Source organism: Scomber japonicus, chromosome 4 (assembly GCF_027409825.1).
Source record: "Scomber japonicus isolate fScoJap1 chromosome 4, fScoJap1.pri, whole genome shotgun sequence".
NCBI lineage: Eukaryota > Metazoa > Chordata > Actinopteri > Scombriformes > Scombridae > Scomber > Scomber japonicus.
Genome location: NC_070581.1, coordinates 9,918,084 through 9,944,044, shown reverse-complemented (window position 1 = coordinate 9,944,044; position 25,961 = coordinate 9,918,084). Strand labels below are relative to the sequence as shown.

The following is a 25,961-nucleotide window of genomic DNA, read 5'->3' as shown; positions in this document are numbered from 1 at the left end:
TTCCTTTGTGACTTGGAGGTTTTGAGTTCAAATCTCTGTATCCAAAAAGGCCCCATATGGAGGAAATGTATGGTTAAGAAAAAAAAATAGTGTTGATGGAGCCACACATTGCCCATTAATTCTGTTACTCCCCAGGTTTGTCTTTCCCCAATTCTCCTTCATAAAATGTCTAGGAATGATTTCCCTGCATAACTGACAGATTATTTTTTTCCTTCAAGAGAACATTTACAGGAATAGAAGATCTTTGGTCAGGTCAGCTTCAGACAGACAGTTCCCGCATGTCCAACTAGAACACACACACACACACACACACACATATCAAGAGCAACTGTCTCATTTGAGAGCCTCTGTTTACTCTGTCTGTGTGTGAGGATAGAGGCTGGGCTGGAGTCAACATTACAAAAAGTAAGATAGTTGGACAAAGCGAGAGAACAACGGGACGCTCTGCGCAGCAGGACGACTCCTACCATCAGCGGTGAGTCCACAACTGAGACATACAAGTTATGTTTTATAACTCAACACAATGTTGTTTAGTGATCTTTGACTTATAGATACAGTAGTTCGTATTCTGCATTCTGACACAGTAAGTCCTCCCTACAGGGGTTTAAAAAAATCATATTTAATTTTAGATTTAGACTTTTTAACATTACTGTAGGAGTTTATTTTGTGAGTAAAACAAGAAACTTACAACATGACCACACTAAAGGCATTTAAAAAATCTCACTGTAAAAGCTTTTTGAATAAACAAGGTAAAACTAATAACACCTGATAGCCAATAGGAATGCTATTAATGTAAAGTAAAATAATGAAATAAGTATGTAAAGAATTTGAATGTGCTGTGTTTGAAATACACAGATTTGTTGAAACAGAGCAGACAAGAACATGAGCAAATAACGCGGTTTGAAATTCCAATCTCAACTATAACCTCTACAGAATGAACAAAATCATTTTAAACAAATACTTTAAGTAGACATCATTGCCATTTCTCAATTTACATTCCTCGGCGTGATAACCAAATAACCCCCCCAACAGCACTCTCTCACATATGCTCAGACATAAGCTGTGGACTTTACTCACGAATCCTGGGGCCACTTTAATGTAAGCGTCAGTTTCCTGCACCGATCAGTAAACAGTCAAGGCCATTATCGAGCTGCAGCTACCAGCCAGCAGCTCTCTGATAAAGAGACGAGCTGGACACATGGAGAGGACGTTCTGGACGGGATTTATGATGTGCTGAATTTATCTCCTGGCTTATTCTGTGAGTGATTCAGGACTAATGAGTTGAATGTTTGAACATGCCTTCAGTTTGTTTTCTTTGGTCAGAACTATAAAGGAAAAGTCGACTTAGTTGCCTGTTTCTGTTTGGTTTAAGTTTGTGATACGTGGGAATGATGATGCCGTGTTCATCCCATCATACCACATTACATTTTCAGATATCTTGTCACAGCTAAAGAAAAGAAAGCAAACTAATGGAGGGGTTACTACTCAGTCCAATTGAGCAAACCATGTTAGATGTGAACGTGCCCTACAAATCCACTCTTTCCCTCTTTCCCCCCTCCTCTCCTCATTCTTCCGTGACACTAATCTCCCATGGGGTGAGCCCTCACAGTCAGGCCTGTATCCAACAATATGTCCAACAGTAACAGTGTGTCACCTCCAGAAGATCCATGGCAACATTTGTACACTCTCAGATATTGTCCTCATGGTTTGGCGTCAGTCTTAGCGCTGCTGCCTGCTCTCTGATCTCCTACCATTCATCGGAGGTCAGAAACATTTGGAGGGAAGGCTGATGGCTTGTTTTGCCACGTATGTTGGGACGTGACTCACTGTTATTAATTAAGAAATGCAATAGAACGCCTCCTTTTTTAGCAATGGGTTCATGCCATTTCAAATACTACCAACAATCCATTGTATAGAGGCCTTTGTTTATGATACACCGCACATTACACAGATTATGATGAATTATTAATGCACTGCATCAAATAAAACAAGGCAAGGCAGTTTTATTTATTTCATACACAATGGCAACTCAATGAGCTTTACATAAAACAGAAAAACATGTAATTTGAGAAACATTAAAACATACAATTAACCCCCCACCCACCACACTAATAATAAAAACAAAGTACATAAAAATAGAAAGAGAGAAATAAAATGCTTGAATAGAGCATTAAATATAAGATTGCAGCATAAAATAATGATTAGCTTTAAAATCATTAAAAGGACATAGAGTGCAAATGAAAGATTAAAATGTTAAGTGCTTTAAAAGAGCTCAATCATAAGCACAGGAGAAGAGAAATGTTTTTAACCTGGATTTAAAAATGTTCACTTGCACACAACTTTCTAGAAGCAAAACCAATACATTGAAGCCACCAAATAAGGGCACATTGTTTTAGTAATATCAAAAAAGATTATGCCTGACTGGATAGATTTGATACCAAACTTTGACATTCATGGTTACCAGATGATGAATCCTAATGACAGTTGTAATTGAGAAGGGTCTATCTGCATGACACGCAACCCCTGATGTCATCACTGTAACTGCGTGCTACCCATGACCCCAACCATAAACATTTCACTGCTCATGCCTAAACTTAACCAAGTGGGTGTGCCATGTAGATAGTCTTCTGCAAGTCTGCAGGTAGACCTACTTGTGCTAACATGCTAAATAAAGATAATAATAATGGTAATAATACATTTTATTAATAAAGCACTTTACATTTCCAAAGCAAAACTCAAAGTGCAATGGTGAAAATGGCTTCATCTTAAAATTAAACAATCACCAAAATGAGTCTAAAATGTATATTCTGAACAACAGACACAATCCATCCTTAAACTTTGATTTTGATCAGGAGAAAGAGAAAAAGCAAAAGCAAAGGAGAATTCCCTCTTTGGTGACAGCAAGCAGTGCTTTACAGTGTATATAGAGTAAATAGAAATATCAGTAGTAGAGTAACAATATGGAGAAAGAATAACAATATAAAGTCAAAGTACACTCTATTGCTCATGTAATGCTATTCATAGTGACCTTACAACTCAATTTCTGTTTTGCAAATTTCTTTAACAGATGTCACATCTAGTGGGCAGCTCAGCAAACAGATAGAATATAGCAGATAGAATATAGCAACTTGAAATAGTTTATTCTCAGACTGGACTGCAGGTCCTCACACAGTGACAGATGCTCTATAACATCAACTTTAAATCTTGAAAGTAATATAATCAGTGTGGTTATTAGTTTTAGTAAATCCAGGCTCTCTCATAATTAATTTTCTGTTAATCTTTTTCCTATTTTGCAATTTTAATTCCAGTTTATTTTTCATTTAGACTTTTTTTTAGCTACTTTAGTTTTTTTTAATGACTCTGGCAAATGAATAGTTTGCGTCGTTCAATATCTCAACAACAGTGATTGTGCTTTCTACATGCAAGACACACTTATTTTCTCTCTTTTAATTTGTGCTTTTCCCTAAAGTACAATTTATCTTGAAGCAGTGTTGTCGTTTTGCACTGTGACCACACGTGTTACCAAAGCAGGTACGATTTGGCAACCAAATTCCTGTTTCGTTTGTCATCGTGATCGATCGTGATCACACCAGTGAAGGCTGCAGCGTCAGTGAGCTTGATTCTCTCCTCCCTGACCTACTGCTGTCCACCGGTCAGTCCCGGTTCCCATACCAAGCCAGTGAAAGGGATGATATGCGGGTGGGAGGACGCTGTTAATCCTAGTAAGCATGCTGCATGTCAAACGGCCCTGCTGAGAGATTTACAGGCCAGTGTTGGGGTCACTCTTCTGTCTCCTCCAGGCGGTTCAGGGCTTGACTCCTTCGCTCTGCCCGGCCTGGTTAACTGTCTGCGGGGGAGGTGGAGGTCCCCGAGCCCCTTAAATCTAACTGCTGTCCAATATTAACTGCAGCACAAACAGAACAGTGGTAAACAAAAGGCAGAGTAAACACACTCCCAAGGTTTGGAGGACAAACACGCACGTATACACACACACACACACACACACACACACACACACACACACACACACACACACACACACACACACACACACACATTAAGTAGTAAATAATTAATTAAAAGTAGTAGAGTTTGTTTTCAAAAGCTTCAGAAACACCAGTTAGTCCATGAAACAATAATGGAAAAACATGATTTATTAGGAATTCATTTATTTGAATCATCATATTCTGAGAATGTCTCACTGCCTGGACCAGCTGTTGCACCCTGGGATTCATCCATCCAGCCCAAACCTCAACACGCACACATCTATAAACACACACACAATAAGTGTTGAGTCTCCCTCGCTCTGCCCGTGAGGGACAAGGTCTCCATCTTTCCCTCCATCCCCACCATCCTCTGATCTGTGATGTCCCAGCCAGGTCCAGCTGTTTGGACCCAAGTCCTGTCCCTGCCCTTCCTGGGTGTCCCCGCTCTCCCTTTCGTCTATTCCCCCCAGGGATAGATAAGACCTCCTCCATCACATCATCCACCACAGACCAAGAGCCTCAGCTGCACTCTTCCTCTCTGCTTTAAAAATATCAGCCTGGACAGCTAAGAGACCTGGACGCATCCTGGGGATTGAGGAATGTCTCCCAACTTCCCAGATCCTTCATATCTGTGTGAATCCTCCTGAGTAATTATCTGCGTGTATGTGTGTTTATGTCGTTGCGTGTGTGTGTGAAGATAGACCCTGTATTACTAGCTGGAGAGAGGATCTTCTGTCCAGATGAGAGAGTGGATGGAGTTGGAGATGAGCTTTTCAGCAGGGGGGTTTCTCTCCGCCTCGGATGGTTACTGCTCCACAGAGCAGCTCCAGTACTACGGTGAGTCCACAGTCACGCTTCTGTTTCAGCTTCTTTCTCCTTCTTCTTTTTTTCTTTTCTTCTTTTGCTACTGTGTGTATATCAGCCTTTACTTTTTACTTCTCCTTCTCCCCACTCCTCTCTCCTTCCTAAAAAAAGCTCTGCTGTTGGACACATGATTATTTATATATATACAGAAATAGATACAACAGTGAAGATGGACTGATATGAGGATTAATGACATTCTGTCTTAACTTAAGTGTCGACATGTGGGTTCAATACATTAAATAGATTTAAACCAACACTTGTTTCAGTTCAATTTAAGGAAGTAAATGCAGGAAAAACTGAATATGAGACATTTAATTTGAAAAGCACAATATTAAGATGACAGCTGCTTGTTTTCTACCATTTTAAAGGATTAGTTCATCAAATTACAAACAAGTCCAAGCATATTTTCTCATTTAGCCCAAATGGTGTCAACCCATGCAGAGAGTTTTGCCATGTTTGTTAATATATCTGCTTGTAAGATTCCAGCTTTCACCTCAATATACATTTGTTATGGTGCTAGGATTGGGCACGTTAGATACTATTTCTTTGGTGGAAGTTGTTCCCATGAAAACTTGTTCACAGGCTCACTATATGGAAAATCAAAACTATCAGCGGATACTACCAGAGAGAGAAATAAATAGACATTTGTGTTAACTGACCCTTTAAAGTGACTCAGTGTAGCAGCCTTATCAAACTGCCTTGACCTCAGCTCCAACTAAATCACTCATATCTCCTCTTATTTCTATACAATTCAATTTCCACATTTTTAGAGGAGAAATTAGCTGTCTTTTCAAGCTGATTTGTTAATTTGGTCCGGTGATGACTTCAGTAAGTGGGTCATTTCTACATTTTATTGTTACACAACGAGGATGTGACTGCAGTCCACATGTGTGCAACCTCACGTCCTTCACTCTCGCATTTGATGAATGAATGCCAAGCGTTTATTTACCGCCTCCGAGTACTCGATAACATGGAAAACATAGTTCTTGAAGAGGCTCAGCCGGCTCGCTGCGTTCACAGCATGTAGGAAAGCTGCGTGTGTATCAGTGGATCTATTTATACTGACGTGTATCATCAACAAATTCCCCCTGTTGTCTCCCCTCCTGCCCTTAGGAGGAGGTGGGGGGGTTGGGGTGGAGAGGACACTATGGGGGGTTAGTTGCTGGTGTTGTTGGCTCCCTAGCGTGCGTGGGATGGAAGGGAGGCCGAGGAGTGTTTAGACAGCGTTCAAATGGTTTACAAACAGTGTGAACCAATGCTCTGTCACATGCTGAGAAAGCAAGGACCCCCCCCAACTATCGCCGCCACAGTCTAGTAAAGACAGGAAACATCTGGAGAGAAAACGAAAGAAAGGAAGAGACCAACGGAAGGGTTAATAAGTGCCCTTTAAATGGATGATTCCAATGACACACATTTACTAACCCACAGCACAGCTTTTAACATCTGCTATCATTTTTCATCAGAAGCAAAAGTATGTACGCTAACACATTCTGGGTGGTGAAAATTTGTCCATTTTTGATGACTGTTTATCATCATGAATAGTCAGTTTGACAAGATTAAAGAGGGATGACTGATAAATAGTGAAAGTGGTGTGCACAAACTCTTCAAAGGGTCACGACGGCCACACGCAGAAATATGCTTCAGTTCAGGTTTAGGGTCAAGGATTTTGCTCCAAGCTCATAACACAGTGCACTTGTGCATCATGTGATCATTATGATACAAGAAACAAAAAGAAAGAAATGATAAGTAGGTACTAGTGTTTTCATATCATTTGATATTTTCCTTTGTCCTTTAACGGCGATGAGCAAGGAACACAGGAAGTATAGTATCTGAGTAATCTGCAACGGGACAAGAGAGAAAGAGAGAGAGTGGAGGTTCAAAGTTGGAGGCTTCAGGAGTTTAAACAATTCAAGGATGGGAAGGCTTGTGGTTGTGTTTTTAGCAGATTTATTGAACAGGATGTCCACTGATTTTACACATCCAGATCAGTATACTGGTAATGGGGGGGGGGGGGGGGGGGGGGGTACTCTGCTGTTAAATTACCTTTCTAATTTCATTGTAAGCTGACTGTGGTCTAATTGGGGTTGGGTGTTGGGGAAAAATGAACAAAGATATCAAATCAGACTAAAAACAGACTATTAGACTACATGTAAAGGATTATGATAAAAAAAAAATATGTCTAGGATATGACTACTTTTGACTGACACAGGTGACATTTCATTAATTGCTTGTAACTGTCACTTCAAACGGAGGTGCTTTCTTTCATTCCTTGGTCTGCCGTGCCTGTGCCTGAGAGGCCTGTACAGCAAACCATCCAGGATCATCAGGGTTATCTCAGTTACGGCTTAATGACAGATATTTAGTTTGAAATATGTGGTCATTTATCAGTTGCAGAGAGTCTAATTAAACATTTCTGTCAAGCTGCATTATGGGACCTGTAGGAACACATGATTTTGTAGCTTAGCCCATATCTGTCTCTGCTGCTTTGAATTTGACCAATCCTTAAAGATACCCTTCAGATATATATTAAGACATGTAAAAATCCTCTGCTCGGGACAATACTGTGTGCCTGATGTGTTTTTGCCACAAGAAAAGTAGAGCTACTACATTAACATCATTAATATGATCTACTCCTTCTGCCTCATTAAATATCCATAATCTATATTTTGCATATATTGATCATTTCAGAAGTTTTACTGGACATAAGATGTCTCCTGCTTCACTGTAATATCCATTGTCAGTGTTTGTGCACTGGAGCCTTCAAGTTTCCACATCACACTAAGTGTAAGTTGAATATTGGACCACAGTTGAGTTGTGATGTCACAAATCCTGCTCATTGGCCCGCCTCTTTAAAATCAGATTTTCAAAGAGCACAGAGAAACTTTCCACTTTGATTTAAATGAATGTGAAAACCGCCTGCTAGTGTCAAACTCTGCACGGTGAAGCTCAAACATCCAACTGTAAGAACAAGAAGAAAAACATATTTTTGAGTGGAGGGTGGGTGGGGTGGGGGGGCTTTAAAAAGACAATCAGTCTCTTGTGACAACCCAATAACTTAACAACCAAATCACTGAAGTACCTCTTTCGTCACACCTCAGATCTACAACGATGTCCAAGCTTTTAAGTCACAACCGCGTCTTAAACAGCACATAAACAGGCTGTTGTCATCATCAGCCTCTGTCCTCATGCGTTACGTTTTAACCTTCAAATGTCTTCCTTTCAGTTGGGTGGGCTCTCCATTTAATCAGTGCATGACAGATCCCACAGCGGTCCCAGTCATGCCGGTCCAGCTGTACTTTACGAGGCCGCCAGTGGTCACACATGTTTTCTCAACGGAGGCTGGACTTGCAAAACACAAGCTGCCGCACCGCACTCAAAGACGTTTCAGCCCATCGCAACACTGAAAGGCCATTACAGACTGAATGAAGCATCCAGATAAGGGGATCAAAAAAAAAAGAGAAAAATCCTAAATGGCACTGGGAGCTCTCAGCTGCATCCTGTTTTAAACAAGTTCACAGGGTCTCACTCTCAGCTTTTTATTGTATCCCCCAAGATCCATTAAAGCAGTGAAGTCACACGAGTCACGTAAGAACACATTCCTGTGATTCTCTTTGACTCGCAACAGTGTGATAGTATTGTTTGAAATGTTCATTCACATTTCTGCTCTGGTTAACACAGTTGTTCTCTGTGAGTGCTGCGATACACCGAGTTGTAAAGACAAAGGTTATGCTCCTATGGTCGCAATTCAAGTTTTATATAACACATTAAAGGATCATTTTGGGTTATTACAGCTAGATCATTAGTCTATCATTTGATTTTCCTCCTTTTGAAACAGATTTTCAGGATGGTGCAACACAGGTCAGTCTTAACCCTTTATAGGACACTCATTGAAAGGAAGGAAGGATGGAAGGAAGGATGGAAGGATGGAAGGAAGGAGGGAGGAAGGAAAGGAAGGAAGGACGGAGGAAAGAAGGAAGGAAGGAAGGTAGGGGGGAGGAAAGAAAGAGAGAAGGAGGGAGGGAGGAAGGGAAGGAAGAAGGAAGGAAGAAGAAAGGGGGATGGAGGAAGGAAAGAAGGAAGGGAGGAGAGAAGGAGGGAGGGAGGAAGAACAGATGGAAGTAAGGAAAGGAAGGAAGGAAGGACGGAGGAAGGAAAGACAGAAGGGAGGAGAGAAGGAGGGAGGGAGGAAGGACAGATGGAAGGAAGGAAAGGAAGGAAGGACGGAGGAAATAAGGAACGAGGGAGGGAGAAAGGAAAAGAGGAAGGGAAGAAAGAAGGCAGGGAGGAAGGAAAGGAAAGGAAGGAAGGAAGGAAGGAAGGAAGGATATTTTGGGATATTTACAGAAGTTACCAAATATAATTATTTGCCCAATAAAGGGTTAAAGCATAAAGCTGGTGTTAGTCTATATTTTTGGTATTGTTAAGGAATTCAATGAAAAGACCAAACCCAACAGTGTGTTTATGAGTCTCTCAACACTTACTGACCTAACCCTGTCAGAGTTCTCAGCTTCAAGCCCACTGGTACTACTGAACATGTAAATCTTAAGCTGATTTTAACCAACATGACTCAAATAGAGGTAAATAGCACATTTGTTGGGGACTATTTTCAGCTGTGGATTAATACACATTTGATGCTCCAGTGAGTATTTTATGTGTGTAAGCTTGATTGAAGATGAACTACTATTCCCATGTTCATGTCACTCAATGCTATGACACAACTCAGTCATGTGATTTTAATAGCTTTTGGACAATAACCCAGGTCAGATGATGCTTTGATGAGATGCAATCACTCAGAAGTATTGTTTTAGCTATGCACACTAGTTCAGAATAAGAACTTCACCAAAGATGCACTTTCTTCTCCTGATAGTAGCGGTTGTCTAAAAAGGTCAAATGTCCTGTTTCTTGTGGTCTTTAAATGTCAAATCTGCCTCAACACTCTTGCTTGCGTCATCCTCCAAAGCTTTTTTTTCTTACACTGAACATTTTCTAAGGGGTATTGTCAAGGAATGTTGAGTCTGATCCAAAATTTGAGCACACATTTTTGCATTGAAGTCTTAACATTCCTATAGATGCACAAACATGGATAGAAATAACCCAAAAAAATTACGTTTTTATCCGTCCTTTTATATTTCAGACATGCTGGCTGACCCTCTGGGCTACCCCCTACAGGACCCTGACCTCCAGCTGCTCCCTTACAGCCAGCAACAGTATAGCCCTTCCAACTTGCCCTTCTCCCTCTACGGCTCACCGTCCTCCTCCACCCCTTCCCCCTCCTCCTCCTCTTCCTCTTCGCAGCCCTGCCATCCTTCGTACCACTACAGCCCCCACTGCCTGGAGGTGCCCTGCGATCCCGGCCCTGACCCCCACTGCGGAGCCCTCGTCCAGGGGCTCGGAGTGGCTGGGATTCCTGTGGGGCGGAGGTCGCGGGTGGGGCCGGGAGGGAAGAGCAGAGGTCAGGATGAGCTGTGTGTGGTGTGTGGAGATAAAGCGTCGGGGTATCACTACAACGCTCTGACATGCGAGGGATGCAAAGGTCATTGTCATTTTTTTTTGGGGGGGGCTTTTTTGTTTGTTTTCTTCTCTTCTGAGATGTTGTACAGTTGTTCATTTCATTCTTTTCTTCCTCTTTACCTGGATGCTGCAGGTTTCTTCAGGCGTAGCGTGACAAAAAAAGCTGTGTATCACTGTAAGAGCGGCGGAGGCTGTGAGATGGACATGTACATGAGGAGGAAGTGCCAAGACTGCAGACTGAGGAAGTGCCGTGCCGTGGGAATGCTGGCCGAGTGTACTTACTTTAAATGCTTAACATCATGTTGAACATTATGCTTTTTGTTTTGTTTTTTGAGTCTGAAATTCTCCTTTTGTCTTTCCAGGCCTTCTGACGGAGGTGCAGTGCCAGTCCAAACGACTGAGGAAAGGAGGTAAAGGCAGAGGACCGGAGGAAGAAGACAGCACAGACAGCAGGAGGGTCAGCTCTACCAGCAGGCTACCTGGACAGGTAAAGGAAGGCAGGAAACAGTCTGTGGCTAATTGGATGATTACCTGAGTGGATGGAAGTGTTTTTTGAGGGGTGATGATTGGTGGTGTTGAATGTTGGTTTGAATGATGCAGAAGAAGTGATGGTTCTTTAAATTATTAAACAGTTGTTGACAGCTGGATATGATTGTTGTATGGTTGTTAGGAGTAGTTTAAACATCATAATTCTGATTTTTGTTGCCTTCAATCTGCACCAGGCTTCATCTGTCAGTTTAACCCGAGAGCAGAAGTACATCGTAGACAGGATGGTGGAGGCCCATCGACTGTACAGAGCGCAGGAGAGCAGCCACTGCAGGGTAGGTCTCAGTGAGAAAGAAGCTAACCTAACAAACTGTGTTTTCACGCCGTCCTCATGGATTCTTGTGTGCATGTGCTCAGTTGTTTGAGTGGCCGTGTGCAGACGAAGGGGAGGGCCTGTCTAATGTCGTCTCACCTCACCTGCAAAGACTGCTGCAGTTTGCCAGGACAGTGCCAGGTAAGATGGACAAGAACGTAAAAAAAACTCAAAATCTATCATCTGCTGTGTGAACGTGAGAAAAAAAACCAGAATCAAATAAAAGGACAAACATTTTCGTTCCTCTTCAACATTTGAATGGATTTCTATGAAACTTGGTATGGATGAATTGTAATAAGCTAAGAGACGTTAACTTTTCATCATGTCAACATTTTAATGTATTTAGTACTTCAGCTTGAAAACCTGCAACACTATTCAACATCATCTGTACTAGTGTTTAGTGCAAATTAATTCATGTTTGCTTTGTTAACTAAGATAGTGAAAGAGTTAATCCTGCTTAACATCATCATGTTAGCATTGTTTAGCTCAAAGGACCACTGGGCGGCTTTATAGAGCTGCCAGCATGGCTGTAGACTCTTGATAATGCCAAAAAATTACCAGGGAACCTTTAAACTGCTCTGTAAGAGGATTTTAAAACCAATAATGCCAATTTAATCAACCCTAAGCTACTTGAAAATTCCTGCAGCATAAATTCCCTATACTGTAGTTTCCCAGCTGCTTACTGCAGTTTGTAGCAAACGTTACACAAACAGGAGAAAATAGTGCGTTTGTCAGAGACCATTTTCACCCGCAGATTTGGTTCTCTAGTGAGTGTTTATAGCAGCAGGCCAGCATATGTTGGATTGACTCCAAATCAACTACAGTGACCGTGTTCATCATAATGAAGGAACACAGTGCAACAGTGTGGCTTGAGTTGTTTTTAATAGCTTTTGGACGACAGTGGCTCAGAGGAATAAGCATTGTCAGGCTTTGGCAGACAGACAATACTTGATTTATTTAATACATGATTTTGTTCTTTTCATAGGATTTGTTGACAAGAATGAAAATATACAGCAAGAACTAGTGAAATAATTGGTCAGTGTGAAAGCAGATAATAAATAAAATGGTTCATTCCAAATAGTATGACGTGACACATGATATTAAAACATAAATAAAAACCTTGTCCTTGTAGTTTTACATTCGATTTCCAAATATACAAATAGCAAAAACAGTAAACTGCAGCCCCCCCGTCTAAAAAACAATTGTGCCAATATTTAATTCTTATATCCTGATAACATTTAACATGCATACTTAAAATAATGATGTTCTCCACACAGGTTTTGAACTCCTGGACTTTCCAGACCAGAGCTCTCTGTTGTCTGTCTCTTCATTGGAAGTCATGTTCTTGCTCTCAGCTCAGCAGTTCTCCAACAACCCAACAAGCCCCAGTCCAGGTGAGGAAACTAACCTGAGACAGTCACATCACAAAATAATCCCCTATGAGTTAAAAAAAAAACAACTAGATTTATGAGTTTGAGACTAGTATTCAAGTTCAGACTGATGTTAAATGAAAACAAAACCTTTTCTGTCTTATCAGTCTTACAGCTTTTCAGTATGTCAACACACAACTGGCTGAGAAATGTAGAGTCAAAGGAAAACATCCACAACAGGACGTTGGTCAATTCAGGTGAGTCCACACACATACACACACTTAGAAAATATCTTAGTTGTGAGTATTTTATATAACAGGCATTTCCCATTTACTCATGTAAACAGGAAGCAGCGAGGATCTCCTCACACCAGTGCTCAACTTCTTCCAGAGCACGGCAGCGCTGCAGGTGACGGAGGCTGAATACACCCTGCTCACCGCCACAGCTCTGCTCTGCTCAGGTCAGACCAGGAATCTGTGCTCTCTCTGCTTTGAAATAATCCAATCAGTTATCAGGTGACGACCTGGAAATGCTCTTTTCACCTGTAAATGATCATTACAAACCTATCTGGAGTTCCTTAGCAGGTTGTGATAGTAAAATGATGCCTCAAAATTGATTAACTCAGTCTGTCTGAAAGAGTCTGTCAACAGACTTTATCAAGGTTTAAACTGACTGTTGATTCTGACACTCATATGTAGACTATGTAGACTGAAGCTGAGAAAAACTGGAATCTAATCAGATTTAAGCCTCTCATAGATTTCCTGTGTGTCTTCTTCACACTGTAGCTGTTTCTCAAGGTGAAATAAACCCAGAGAAACATGCCTCACCCATGTTTTATTGTTGTAAACCTGTCTCTGTGTCCCCATCCTGCAGACCGGGCGTCCTTGCCGGCGGCCAGTTGTGTTGAGAAAATGCAAGAACTGATCCTAGACCTGCTGTCTAGGATGTGTGGGGCCCAGGCCGGAGCTGCACGAGGGGGACCACAGCGGTTTGGCCGTCTGTTGGGCAGACTGACGGAGCTACGGACCCTTCGTCACAACTACCTCCTTTTGACAAGACAGCAGTCTGGACACTGATGGAGATGTAAAGCATTGCTGTCATCTCTGGACAGCTCCATGTTTTAACTTCAGTTTCAGGACTACATGGCCCTGCATGAGCTGAGAAATTGTACAAACACTGTGTTGAAGAATGTAACATTTGGAAATGCAGTTATTTTTTTTACCCAATAATTATCAGACTGTTGGATTAACAGTCATGTTGTTGCAAAGCTGACACACAAATATTCTATTTTCTCAGCTGAGTTCAGTTCTGCAGTTATTGCTACATTTTAGCTTCTTCACGGGACTGAAATGTGTTGACTGCTGCAGTTTGAGCAAAGAAAAATGTATACATCTTTTTATACCTGTTGTATACAGCTAGCATTTACACTTCCAGTGCTTTTCACTACGCCGAGTATTGTTAAAGTAAAATGAAAATGCAGATGCTGCGCGCTAACTGGAGTTCATCAGTGGAAAAGAGAATTTTCTTACTGTAATTAGAAACCATAGACACATGTATAACTCATGGATTCAAGCCATCCCTTGCTCTTAAGCATTTCATATTTTTCAAGTGATAATTATTAAAATTATGAGAACTGACCTTTCATTGAAAAAACAAACAAACATAAAACCACAGTGAAGTATTCCAAAAGACTTTTAATAGAGCATTTATTTCCCAAAATTAGGAAATACTGGTTGAGACAAAGTATTTGGTGAGTAGGTAAAATATGCAGGTAGTACAAGCTTATAAAGGTGTATTTTTCCATCTGATAAAATGGGGCTCTGCAGCACTCTCAACAATAAATAGAATCTTCTGGGGTAGTCAGCGGTGAATGATGGGGGTTGGTCTTGAGTAAAATCATCGAATATTAACCGAAATGTGAATTTGTCTGTTAAAATGTTGGCTGCATGTTTTTAAAACCTCACTCTATTTGTTTTAAATAAGATTTCATTCTCGCCTTTAACCAATATAGCTTTATTTCTATAGTTCTGTCTTCCATAAATAAATTATTTCTCTCTGTATCAAAAAGAGAATTCAATATAAAGAACAACGGCTCATTGTGTTGTATGCTCTGAATGTACACGCGCACACACACACACACTCACTCACGCACGCACGCACTCACTCACACACACACACCACAATGAAAATACATCAAATACAAAGACAAGCTAAGTTCACTGCAGCAAGTCAGGAATTATTTCATCTCCACAAATATACACAGCCTCAGTTCGCCCCCTGTGGGTTGATTGAAATACGCATTTTTAAACAGCAACATTAAATTAAATTAAATTGGGTTTGATAATACACATACATATGTACACAAAGTGTGCCTTTATAATATACAAGTGTCTTTGTAAAAGATTAAAATGTAAAAAGCTATTGTATAAAAGATGGCAGTGATCCATTCATACGTCTTCTGCATTTTATATAAATATGTCAAATCTCTTTTCTGACAATTTGATTCCTTGGCAGTAGCATTATACAAAATAGAGGGGAATTCTTTTACATTTGATCCAGACACACAGCTTTAAAACACATCCGGGTGGAGAGTAAGCGGATACCTCGAGAAACCCCTCAACAGGGAATTAACGCTTACTGACTGCAGCAACGTGGAACCTAAGGGTAACTTCATTCACATCTGGAGCTCCACATCCACAACAAGGACAGGAAGGCAAAACACCACTGCTCTGTGTGTCCAACACTAGTGGTTTGGTAATGAACTGCAGTCCACAGCAGCCTCTCCAGACCACAGTGTGAATACAAACTCAGCTGGCAGTACGACTAAGCCCGCCTGCTGCTTTAAGACCAAAGAGAAATGCATAGTGGCTGAACTGTGGGTGCACACAGGGCTCTCTGCCGCCCCCTACAGGTAGTTGGAGGCCACAAAGCCGTGGTTGTGGCTGACTCTGCTCTGGTGGATGATGGCACGGTCGTACGCCACCTGGACAGACTTGCGGATGCTGGATTTGCGGCCCTCCATTATGCGCAGCTTGTCCGCCGTGTCGTCTACACCCAAAGGTGTCACCTTGTCTCGTGGGAGCCACTGCCTGCATCAAAGAAAACCAGGACTGTCAGAGCCTTGGAACAAGAATGATGACATGACCATGTTCACTGCTTTGACCCTCTTTTATTTAGTCTGACATATGTAAACGCATAACTACCGTAAATTCCGGATATAAGCTACTACTTTTTTCACACGCTTTGAACCCTGCGGCCTATCTATAGAGTTTTACAGGCTAACAGCCTACAGGGTGCACTCTAGCAGGAAGTGCAAGAGCGAGACAGACAGGTGGAAGAGATAATGCGCCAAGGAAGACGCTAGTTTGATTTCTTATATACAGTCTATGGTTTTGAGCAGTCATTTTGCGCATCATGCACACACCCTCATCATGGAAAACACACAAAGAAATGCATATGATGCAGCTTTCAAGTTAAAGACAATCGATCTGGCTGTCGAAGGAAATAGAGCTGCTGCATGTAAGCTCGGCATCAATGAATCGATGGTGAGACGCTGGAGACGGCAGCGTGAAGACTGACTCAATACAAAAAGACGACAGAAGCTTTCAGAGGTAAAGTTCACTCATGTTACAACGTGGACACCTGCGGCTTATAGACAAGTGCGGCCTATATATGTACACTTTTTTTTTTCTTTTTAAATTTAGTTGGTGCGGCTTATATTCAGGTGCACTCAATAGTCCAGAATTTACGGTAATAACTATTTTTACTGATAAAAAAAATGTTTGCCCCAAATCTTCTGTTTAAAATTTTCATCACAATAACAATAGTAGTGAAGTATTTTGTGTGTTTATTATGTCTTTTGGGGCAGCAGATGGACCAGTAGTTAATCCTCTCCTGGACTGTCTTTAATCAAACACCTGATTTGTGACCTCTGACCTCACTGTGACAGGAGGCATTATATTTGAGTATCACTCACCACGTCCGCTTGTTGTCAAAGAAGAGCACCAAGTAGAGCTTCTCGTTGGTCTCCTCCTGCCTTTGCTCCCCCAGACAGAGGACCTCTTTGGGTGGGACAGGGATGGGCACCCCGTTGTGCAGCAGACCCTCCTCTGGCATCTCTGGGTCGATGATCTGAAACGAACAAACAAATGTCAGCCATACAAGATCTTCTATGATCCCAGAGAGCCTCTGATCTGTGGCTGCTTCTAGTGTTGATTATACATGAACTGAAGCTCATCACACTCGGGTGTTTGGAAAGAATAATGGATTACCAAAGCAGGATAGGAGGGATATCCCCGACACTTGGCCCACACCAGTTCCAGCGGCTCCAGCTCTGTCTCATCCTCTGACGTTTGGCTGCAGTTGCCTGAAAAACAACAGCAAATACTCATTGGTATGCATCCTCAGCTACCAGGAAACTGAAAATACTGTTTAAAAAGTGTTTGGATGGGCCAACAGTCAATCAACAGTTCAGTTGGACTTGCAAAAAACAGAAAGAGGGAGAGAGAGAAGAAAAAGAGAGATACCGGTGTAATCTGAGTCTCCGTTGACTATCTCTGGGAAGGGAACTTTGGAAAGAGCTGGTTTGCCGATGCTTCGTTTGGGTGGGGAGCTGCTGTAAGATGACACATTATACAGTCAGTGTTGAGTCAATCGATATATAAACCTGATAAGATAACAGATACACTGTGTCTTACATTTCTTTGCGGAGGACTGGGCAAGGGCTGTACTCAGAGTCGGACCCGCCGTCTTTGTGCTTGTTGAAGCCGTTGGTCAGTCCTGAAAGCAAATGAAAGAAATCTCAGTTTGGCAGGTACTGAAATAACAACTAGACAGAAAAGAAGTCCTCATTTCAGTCATGATGAAAACAACAATCATTGCAGCACGCAGTAATCACAGATAAGTGAGGGTGGTGGGATGGTGCATGGGTAGATAAAATAGGTAATGGATTTGTCTGGTTTTGTTGGTTAGAGATGTTGTGATCAGCTACCACAAGTTGTTTCCTCATTACAAAAAAGAGCTGACAGGATTTATTATTGCTATACAACAGTACAGTAAGAAGAAGATGACGAAGACTGCTCAGGAAACAAGAAGAGCTAAATTTAACATTTGTCAGAGAGAAACTGTAACATCTGTATCTGCACTCATAATAACCCTCCACATGTTTTTGCTGTCTGACAGTTATTAATTGTAACTTGGTTGTGGAGACATACCGATGGTGAATAACTAAGTCTAAAAAGCATCTTATGTGATCACATCCCAGTGGACATCTAGCTGCTTCTCAAACACCACCCTGAGAGGAAGACCTTGAGGTGATGAAGTGTCTAATGTCATTATTTCTAATTAAAGCTTCTCACCACTTTCCAGTGTATGATTTGGTGTCTTCTCCAGCTCTCCGTCTGAGCCTGCGTTTCGATTGGGGGTCCATGGTTCATTGAGCGTGGGGGGTCCTGGGCTTTTCTGTGGGGTCTTGGATGAAGTGGACAAAGGCGTTGAGGATGGGGTGCTGGCTGTTGAGTTGGGTGCTGTGGGGGTGGTGCTTGTATTCTCGTCCTGCGGTCCCTTTCCATTCGGCAAAAGAATGTCTCTCTCTCTGAATAGCTTGGCTCCATTTTTTGCCTTCTTGAATAATACGGAGGTTCGTCGTCCAACGCCCCCGGTGGTGGGCCGTGTGGGTGTGCTGGGTTCTGGCAGGCCGTTAGTCACCACCTGCCCTTCACTGTGCAAACTGGGAGGCTGTGACACCTGCCGCTCCTGCGCTTTAGTGCAATTAATGTTCTCTGTGGTGCTGTCTGAGGGGTCTTCATCCATCTTTAGGCGTTTGCAGGGCCAGTTGGGGGACTGGCGCTCTCCTGTGATTGGCCGCAGAGTGGGAGGCTCCAGAGGTGCATCCCCCTGTCGTGGAGGAGGAGCCGGCCCTGTAGGTTCCAGTGTCGGGGGCGAAGTGGATTTAAGGTCTTCTGGAAGACGAGAGGAGAACATTTTAATTAAATTTGGCTCAGTGTTTATTTGAAATGAACGTCCATTTAGTATGTAGTGTGATGTGGTGGTGCAGTATTCACACGGGAAAATGGTGTCCCTTCATAATGATACACAGTTCATTCTAACAGTCTAACCACAGCCCAGAGGGAGTTGAGGTACTCTGTGGATATGGAACACCGTATCAAGACGAGTGAAGAAGTAACTTTGCTCTCACAACTGAACACCAGCAACATGGTAACAGGGCAGAATTTTATGACACAAATCACAGGTGTTCTGCTGCCCTCCTACAGTAGCAAGAGACTGTTTGACTGGACTAGCCTGTAGTCAGAAGTGGGATGATATGGCATGACTGTACATGGCCAATGGAGAGTGGTGAGTCCATGAGAGTGATGTATAGAAGAGGTGCAGACATAGAGTGCACTTGGAGAGAGGAGTTGTGAGGCAGCCATGGCTAACGAGACTCTGTGGGCCCCTACTTACTAGACTGGAGACAGTGGGGTGGTTGGGGTTGGTGCGTGGGGGGGACCCTGGCTCAATTACCTGAGGACAATGTTCCGTTAGCTCATGTTCACAACTGGTCTCATTGAAAAAAAGTGGCTTTTAAAAAAAGGTACATGCATTGGCAATTTCATACTGTTTGATACTGTAGTGTGTGCTTTTCATCACCCACCTTTGTCTGAAGACGAAAGTCCGTTGTCCACCTTGACGTCTTTGTCATCGTCTTCCTCGTCATCGTCATCTTCGTCCTCTTCTTTCAGATGTCCGTTGAGGAGGCTGTGGCGGGGGCCCTGCCTGTAGCGGATGCTGTTGATTTCGCGACGAAGCAGGCGGATGCGACGAGTCCTGGCGCCGCTGCAGCGCATGGAGGTGACAAAGTCCAATTTGTCCAGCAGCTCCTTCAGCTGCTCGTCCACAGACATATGAAGCCGGTTGTTTGGATCCAGTACACTATCAACTGCAAAGGGACAGCAAGGAGTTAGCCTGTTGCTGAAACTGGCATGCATTTTCCACTAAGGCCCAATGAGTTTAATACAGGCATCTTCAAACTGAAGCTCATTGGCAGAGATTTTTAACCCAGCAACAATACCCATAACCAACCAGCTGGCTATGAACAATACTGCACAGATACAATATACTGTAACTACTTTAAACAGCACTGTTATATCTACGTATCTCAGCTGCATTTTCTCACCCAAACAGTTGATCTGTGGTGTAATAAAATGAGCGGCATACATGGGAATACAGAAATTCTACAGTTGAGAAAATGGAAAGGAAAAGGCTGACTGACAGCAAGGTAAAATGGTGGAAATATTCTAAATATAGCTTGTTTTTAAATTGATAGATTGTTTTTCTTGGGTGGGCCTTTTTTTTTGATAAATACATCTCATCAATGATTGGAGTTTATGTTTACTTTTTGGTTTGCGTGTATATTTTTGCTGTGAAAAGAAACCAAACAGCCAATTCATTCACTGATTCAGACCAGAGAAAATCACTTATAGGGTTGAAACAGTGAATCTAATCTGAACACAGAGAGGGAGAGAGAGAGAGAGAGAGAGAGAGAGAGAGAGAGAGAGAGAGAGAGAGAGAGAGAGAGAGAGAGAGAGAGAGAGAGAGAGAGAGAGAGAGAGAGAGAGAGAGAGAGAGAGAGAGAGAGAGAGAGAGAGAATTTGATTGAACTGTACTCAATTTTAATAATCAATAAATTCTTATTTGTGTTGCACTATGGTGATAAAAACATGTTTCTTAACTGTATCTAAATGTGTATGAATCATATGAGGGGGTTTCATATAGACCTCTGTCTAAAATACTAAATACATACAGTGTTTAGATTTGTGACTTACCATCCTCCCACGAGCAGCTATAAAAGTCTCGTTTCTGTGGTGATTCTAGGAGGTGCATGCCCGTGTCCAATTCCAGGCCGGTGTTGGTGGCTTGTCGCTGGGCGTGGCGCAATATGGCTCCCCCGAGGTCTCGAAGACGCAGTGCTGCCCGGTGGAAGACTGTGTCCTTGTTGTTGTAGAGAAGGCAGTTGGATACCATCAGGTTAAAGTCGGCCTCCAGGTCAGCCACTGAACGGTATGCATGATTTTCCAGCTTGGAGCGCATAGTGGAAAAGTCCATGGGCTGGCTGATGAACTCCTGGTAGTCGGGGACCTGAGGACAAGACACAAGTCCAAGAGTCAAGTGCTGCTCAGCTTGTCTGCATGGACTAAAAAGTTACAACTTGACACATAATGAGCTGAAACTCTCTGTAAAGCCGCAGTGAGCTGAAGAATCGGGTAATGATTCTCAGTAGGGTTGTCACTATGAGCAACACCTCTCACATTACAGTGACACATTTTCATTTCACACCTTAAATATTCATTGTACTATCTTTAAGGTTAAACCCTGTGCATTACACCCTGCCAGTGTTATAACAGTGACATGTCTGACCTCCTTGACGTCAACTGGCTCTGCAAATATCTGGGCTGTGTCCTTCTCCTGTAGTTGGTCCAGGGTGGAGCGGAGTAGCACCAACATGGGGGTCAACTGCATCTCCAGAGCGGCCTGATGAACTTTGACCTGTAGTTGTCAAAGGACACGCATGTGATATGTGCAAAATAATTCAGATGCAGGTTTTTACAGACTGAAGGTTAGAGAGAAGACTGAGTGAGTGTGTAATGTAAGCTAATGCTTTCCTGAATGAAATGTGACACATTCTAAATATTTCTACAAAGATCACAACAGATAATAAGAATATTGATTTATGTCCTCCTCTGGACAGATTCAAACTTTGCTTGTTTTACTGCTCTGTGGTGGTGAGAGGATACTATCACATGAAGAAGCGACATCAGCACATACCCTCTATAGGACAGGCTATAAAAAGTGAAACCATCCAGACATCTCAGAACTTCAGAGTTCACTGGAGGACACAACATGTGAAACTGGTAAGTACCCAAAGTTTCTATGTACTGACAGTTTCAACATTTAATTCTGTTTTGAAATACTGTGTTCTGTATATTGGAGTTTTCTGCTTTGAAAAACTTCATGGTGAATTGATAAATTTGTGTATGAGGTGCTGTTAGTGTTCTGGCCTGGGAACATGTGAATTTCGTCTGTGTCTGTTACCTCTTCTCGTTTGAGTTTCTCCCTCTTGCGGATGAGCTCCACCAGCAGCCTGGCTTTTTCAAGGTCGTGCCGAAGCTTCTGCCAGTACCTCAGTGCTTCTCTTGCTGCAGAAACCTTTTCATCCACCTCAGGCTACAAAGAACAACATGTTTTTAGTGCCCGACAGCAACACTGTATCAGAAACGTATCTAAAAGGAATCCATTCATTTTAGCAACTTATGTATGATAATGGCCAAATTAAACACTGAATACAAAGTGTTATTATCAGCGTTCAAAGACACTTTATGATGCGGTTCTGTTTCCTGCACTGACCTGTTCAGGATTCCTTTGGGTTTGGACGTTAGAGTGCAAACGCCGAACCAGCGGCACACCGTTTCTCGACTGACGTTTCAGTAACCAGAAGTTATGCAGTCTCTGCATGAACTGGTTTTTCTTTTGGAAGATGATTCCTTTGCAGATGATATTCAGCCTGTACAACAGGGAAAGATGCAGGTTGGTAAATAAATAACTGCAGTTAAGTAAAAACAAAAACATGCTCGCTTAATCAAAATGCTTTTTTGGACGTTTTGACCAAGATGGCCTTCACTGGGTGTGTTGAAGATTTGAAGCAACCATCTTGATCAAAACGAAAAAAAAAAGAAAGAAAACTTTTCAAAAGGAAATCTAACCTGCTTGTGGGTATTTGAGGCACTGTCACTTGTGGCGAAGCAGTGTTCTGTGCAGTTGACTCTGTGCTCTTCTTCCCTTTCTTTTTATCTGTCTTGGCATCATCGTCAGACTTTCTGCCTTTTTTTGGTGTTGCTGGACCATCTGTGTAGGCACTCCGTCCTCTACTAGCCCTCCCTCTGCTGCCCACCACTCGTCCTTCACTCTCTTCGTCTGAGACGGCCTCTTGGCCTGGAGGCGAATGAGCCTCACAGAATGCAGTCTTCTTCACAGAGAAAGTGGTCCCGTTGACGTTAGTCTCTCGCACTGGATCGATCTTCATAAACAGACCAGCACGCTGAGCACATGTGACGTGAAACGCAGTGTAACAGTTGGCTTTGTGGCACTGAATAGATGCACCACGGCCCTTCTGCTTGCACAGGTAGCACGTCAGTTTCCAGCGTGCTGGGGGAATGTTACTGACCCCTTCCACTGGTTCCAGAAACACTGTGTTGGCAAAGCAGACCTCTGGGATCCAGATGGCACAGACCACATGTGCCCAGCGCCCATCGCTCGTTTGCTTAAAAGCGCCGCCTCGGTTCGGACATAGAACACAGTCAACAGGTTTCTGAGGCGACTGGAGGCAGCAGCGGCACAGCCACTGGCCCTCTGGGATGTAGGGTACTCCGTAGCACTCCTGGTGTACTGCCAGGTTGCAGGAGTCACAAAAGAGGATGACGTTGCTGTTGAGGCACTCGTCATCCAGGCACACGCAGCAGAAGGCATCGTCGTCAATAGAGCTCTGAGAGGGTGCTCGGCTGCGGGCTTCACGGTACGCCTCCTCCTCCAGACGGTCCACTAGCAGCTCAAATGTGTCCGACGAGACAGCTGAGTAACCCTCTGACGTCCGTCCATTATTGACCATATCCAGCCAGGCAACGTCCTCTTCATCCATGTCATATTCCGCCTCTGTTTCCTGCTCCTCTGGTGAGCGTTCAATAAATCGGTAATATGCTGTAGGCAGAGGAGGAGCCTCCACAGGTGTGAAGGTCTCTAGCACACGAAACTTAGGTTCAGGGAGGGTCACGTGGTGATGATGCAACGTATTTAACTTTTCAGGTGTTGGAGGATGAGGAGTCGGGCAGTGGTTCTTGGAAGATGGTGTCGACTTGACAGAGGAACATTTGGAGTCTTTCCTGCGACCTCGGGGTGTGACAGGTTTGCGGACTGTTTGGGCACTGCTGGTGGGAGGTGATTGCTCACTGTTCTCCTTGTTGCTGTTACACTCACTAATGTCCTGGGCCATCATCTCATCTTCAGTAATGACCTCCAAGGGCTCCAGAATAGAAATGCGGTGAAGCCTACCCTCCAGCTCCACTTCCACCACCTTCTGGGCCTGGGCGTAGGTGAGGGTTTCTCTGCTTGGAGATGCTTTGAGGCTATAAGGGGATGGGGATCGTTGGCGGGCTCCCCCACGCCCGCCAACTGTCCCATTGGACTTCTTGACATCTGCTCCACCTCCTACGGCCACCTGGCCTTTTCGACGTGGCTTCCTCATAGGCCACCAATCACACTTTCCCTCCTGTTGGTTTAAGAGGAAACACAATAATATGAGAAAATTGTGTGGTGTCAATAAAAAATATTGCTCCTTGTAATAATGCGGCTAAGAACACTAGCAAGATTTTTTATACATTCACATGGGACACTGCCCATTACCCACAGCTATACTATATATTGGTTGCTTTTGTTATTTTAATTGTTCAATAATCACAAATTCTAGATTCTAGAACAGCTTGAGATTAATATATATTATTTACAGGAATAAGCAAAATATAATACCATTTATGAAAAAATGACCCACGAAAAATGAAGTCCTTAAGATGTTAAACAGGTGTTAAAATTCCTGACATATTAATACATTGTATTTGCCAATTTCGTCTTTTTTATTTATTTAGCAGTCTAGCTTTTATTTCACTCTATTTGGTTATCATGGCTTTTGAATGTATTTTATATTTTTTATTAAATATATATTTTTTATTAATTTGAACTGCACCAACTGTAAAGGTGCTATACATATAAAGTATGATTGATTGCAATTTTCCTATTGGGCAGAGCTGTGGCCATGGCACCTGCAGTGTAAACATTCCTTCACACAGTTCAACTCGCTGAACTCAATTTAAGTAGCTAAATGCACAAGACAATGTACTGACAGGCGACCAGTCGTCAACTTGGGCCAGTAAAAGAATTATAATAATAAACTAATACATTTTATTTGTAACACACTTTTCATTTATAGTGAAACTCTGTGCTATATCTGTGAGTTAGATTATTCTCGACTTTATCTAATAAACTGTTGGCAACTACTATCAGGTCTAGCCACAACACAACGGGCACCAACCAATCAGCGTTCGGGAAAGTTTGACTGATCCACGCCGGAGCCAATCAGCTTCAAGAATACCACAGCCTGAACAGATCAGTGTCCTTTATTACAGGAGTAAAATGTCAGCCATATTTACAGTTTTAAAAACACTGTTAAAAGATCTTATACGGTTTAAATATTTTAATTGTAGCATTGACATTTCGAGAGAGTGGTTAATCGTTGTCAATCGTTAAGTCGCGATCAGAAAGGCGCAGTATTGGCAGAGCTAGCCTGCTAACTTTGAAATATGGGCAAGACTTACGTTAGCTGGCATTTTTTAACGTTGACAAGGCACAGAACAAGTTAAACCTTTGCTGTCTGAAACAAGAGTTAAAGTTCAGAATTGGTGTATAATAAAGAGGCAGTATATAACACCGTCTTACCTATTATGGCAACTGGTTGACACAAGTAGCTCGACAGCCGGCGGTGTGGAGCCGCTTCTTCAGTAATGGTTGCCCGGCCAGCAGCCTTTTACTTGCAGTACTCTCGGAGCTAATAGCTGCCGTTAGCCAGCTGCAGTTTTCTGCCGGTATATTCCGCTGTCTACAAACTTAACGCTTCCGTTCCCTCACCATACGGCGTTTACGAGGCAAGCAGTTCACCCCAAAGGTTTCCTGAGAACACAAGTGGTATATTTACATGAATATGCTGAGAAAATGTTTATTGACGAGCCAATTTTGTAAAGGAGGAGGAGAAATACTAGCCTCCTTTGGCTAGCTAGCTAGCTATTTGGAATCCAGAGTTGCTACATCGATACTAGCAAAAGTAAAAGCACGGGACTTCCGGGTAGGACTTTAAAAAATAAAGTCATTATTGATAGCTCGTGATTACTTATTATTCTTTTTTTTTTTTTAAATTTATTTATTTAAATTGAGTGCAAAATGAGTGATGGTAAAAGTACATAAAACACGGGACAGTACAGACCGGTGAAGCAACAGAACCACAATAATCTAAGCACATTTAAAGCATGATATAAGAAAATATAAACAAATACAATTTTAAAAATTGGTTCATTTATATAAAATTGGTTTCTTTTATACAGTCTATGGTTAAAACTAGATACACGTGTGTGTGTGTGTGTGTGTGTGTGTGTGTGTGTGTGTGTGTGTGTGTGTGTGTGTGTGTGAGCAGAAGGGACATATGCTGTTTTAAATGTATTTACCATTAATACAGAATGAAATATTTAGTGTGAAACCGGTATAAATCAATTATATCAA

The 25,961-nt window shown here is 42.4% G+C and overlaps 2 protein-coding genes across 4 annotated transcripts; one reads left to right on the top strand and one right to left on the bottom strand.

Annotated features, from left to right (window-relative positions):
• The first annotated feature begins 379 nt into the window (after positions 1-379).
• nr1h5 (nuclear receptor subfamily 1, group H, member 5) lies at positions 380-14,679 on the top strand. 2 transcript variants are annotated; one of them, XM_053318370.1, is made up of 11 exons: positions 380-475; positions 4,688-4,823; positions 9,985-10,383; positions 10,495-10,635; positions 10,724-10,848; positions 11,084-11,182; positions 11,265-11,361; positions 12,498-12,614; positions 12,758-12,847; positions 12,937-13,050; positions 13,464-14,679. In XM_053318370.1, the coding sequence occupies exons 2-11, from the start codon at positions 4,727-4,729 to the stop codon at positions 13,664-13,666; spliced, it is 1,482 nt and encodes a 493-aa protein (XP_053174345.1). In that variant the 5' UTR covers positions 380-475; positions 4,688-4,726; the 3' UTR covers positions 13,667-14,679. The 2 variants fall into 2 exon arrangements, with proteins under 2 accessions (XP_053174345.1, XP_053174344.1); XM_053318369.1 differs by having other exon boundaries at positions 4,684-4,823.
• A 223-nt stretch (positions 14,680-14,902) lies between these two features.
• Positions 14,903-25,646, bottom strand: brpf3b (bromodomain and PHD finger containing, 3b). 2 transcript variants are annotated; one of them, XM_053318362.1, is made up of 13 exons: positions 25,128-25,646; positions 22,349-23,907; positions 21,993-22,149; positions 21,681-21,812; positions 21,006-21,134; positions 20,414-20,726; positions 19,243-19,527; positions 17,948-18,550; positions 17,288-17,369; positions 17,117-17,205; positions 16,862-16,956; positions 16,567-16,721; positions 14,903-15,679 (listed from the first exon to the last, which is right to left on the bottom strand). In XM_053318362.1, exons 2-13 carry the CDS (start codon positions 23,881-23,883, stop codon positions 15,496-15,498), a joined length of 3,759 nt encoding a protein of 1,252 aa, XP_053174337.1. In that variant the 5' UTR covers positions 23,884-23,907; positions 25,128-25,646; the 3' UTR covers positions 14,903-15,495. The 2 variants fall into 2 exon arrangements, with proteins under 2 accessions (XP_053174337.1, XP_053174338.1); XM_053318363.1 differs by having other exon boundaries at positions 17,117-17,202.
• Between the last annotated feature and the right edge of the window lie 315 nt (positions 25,647-25,961).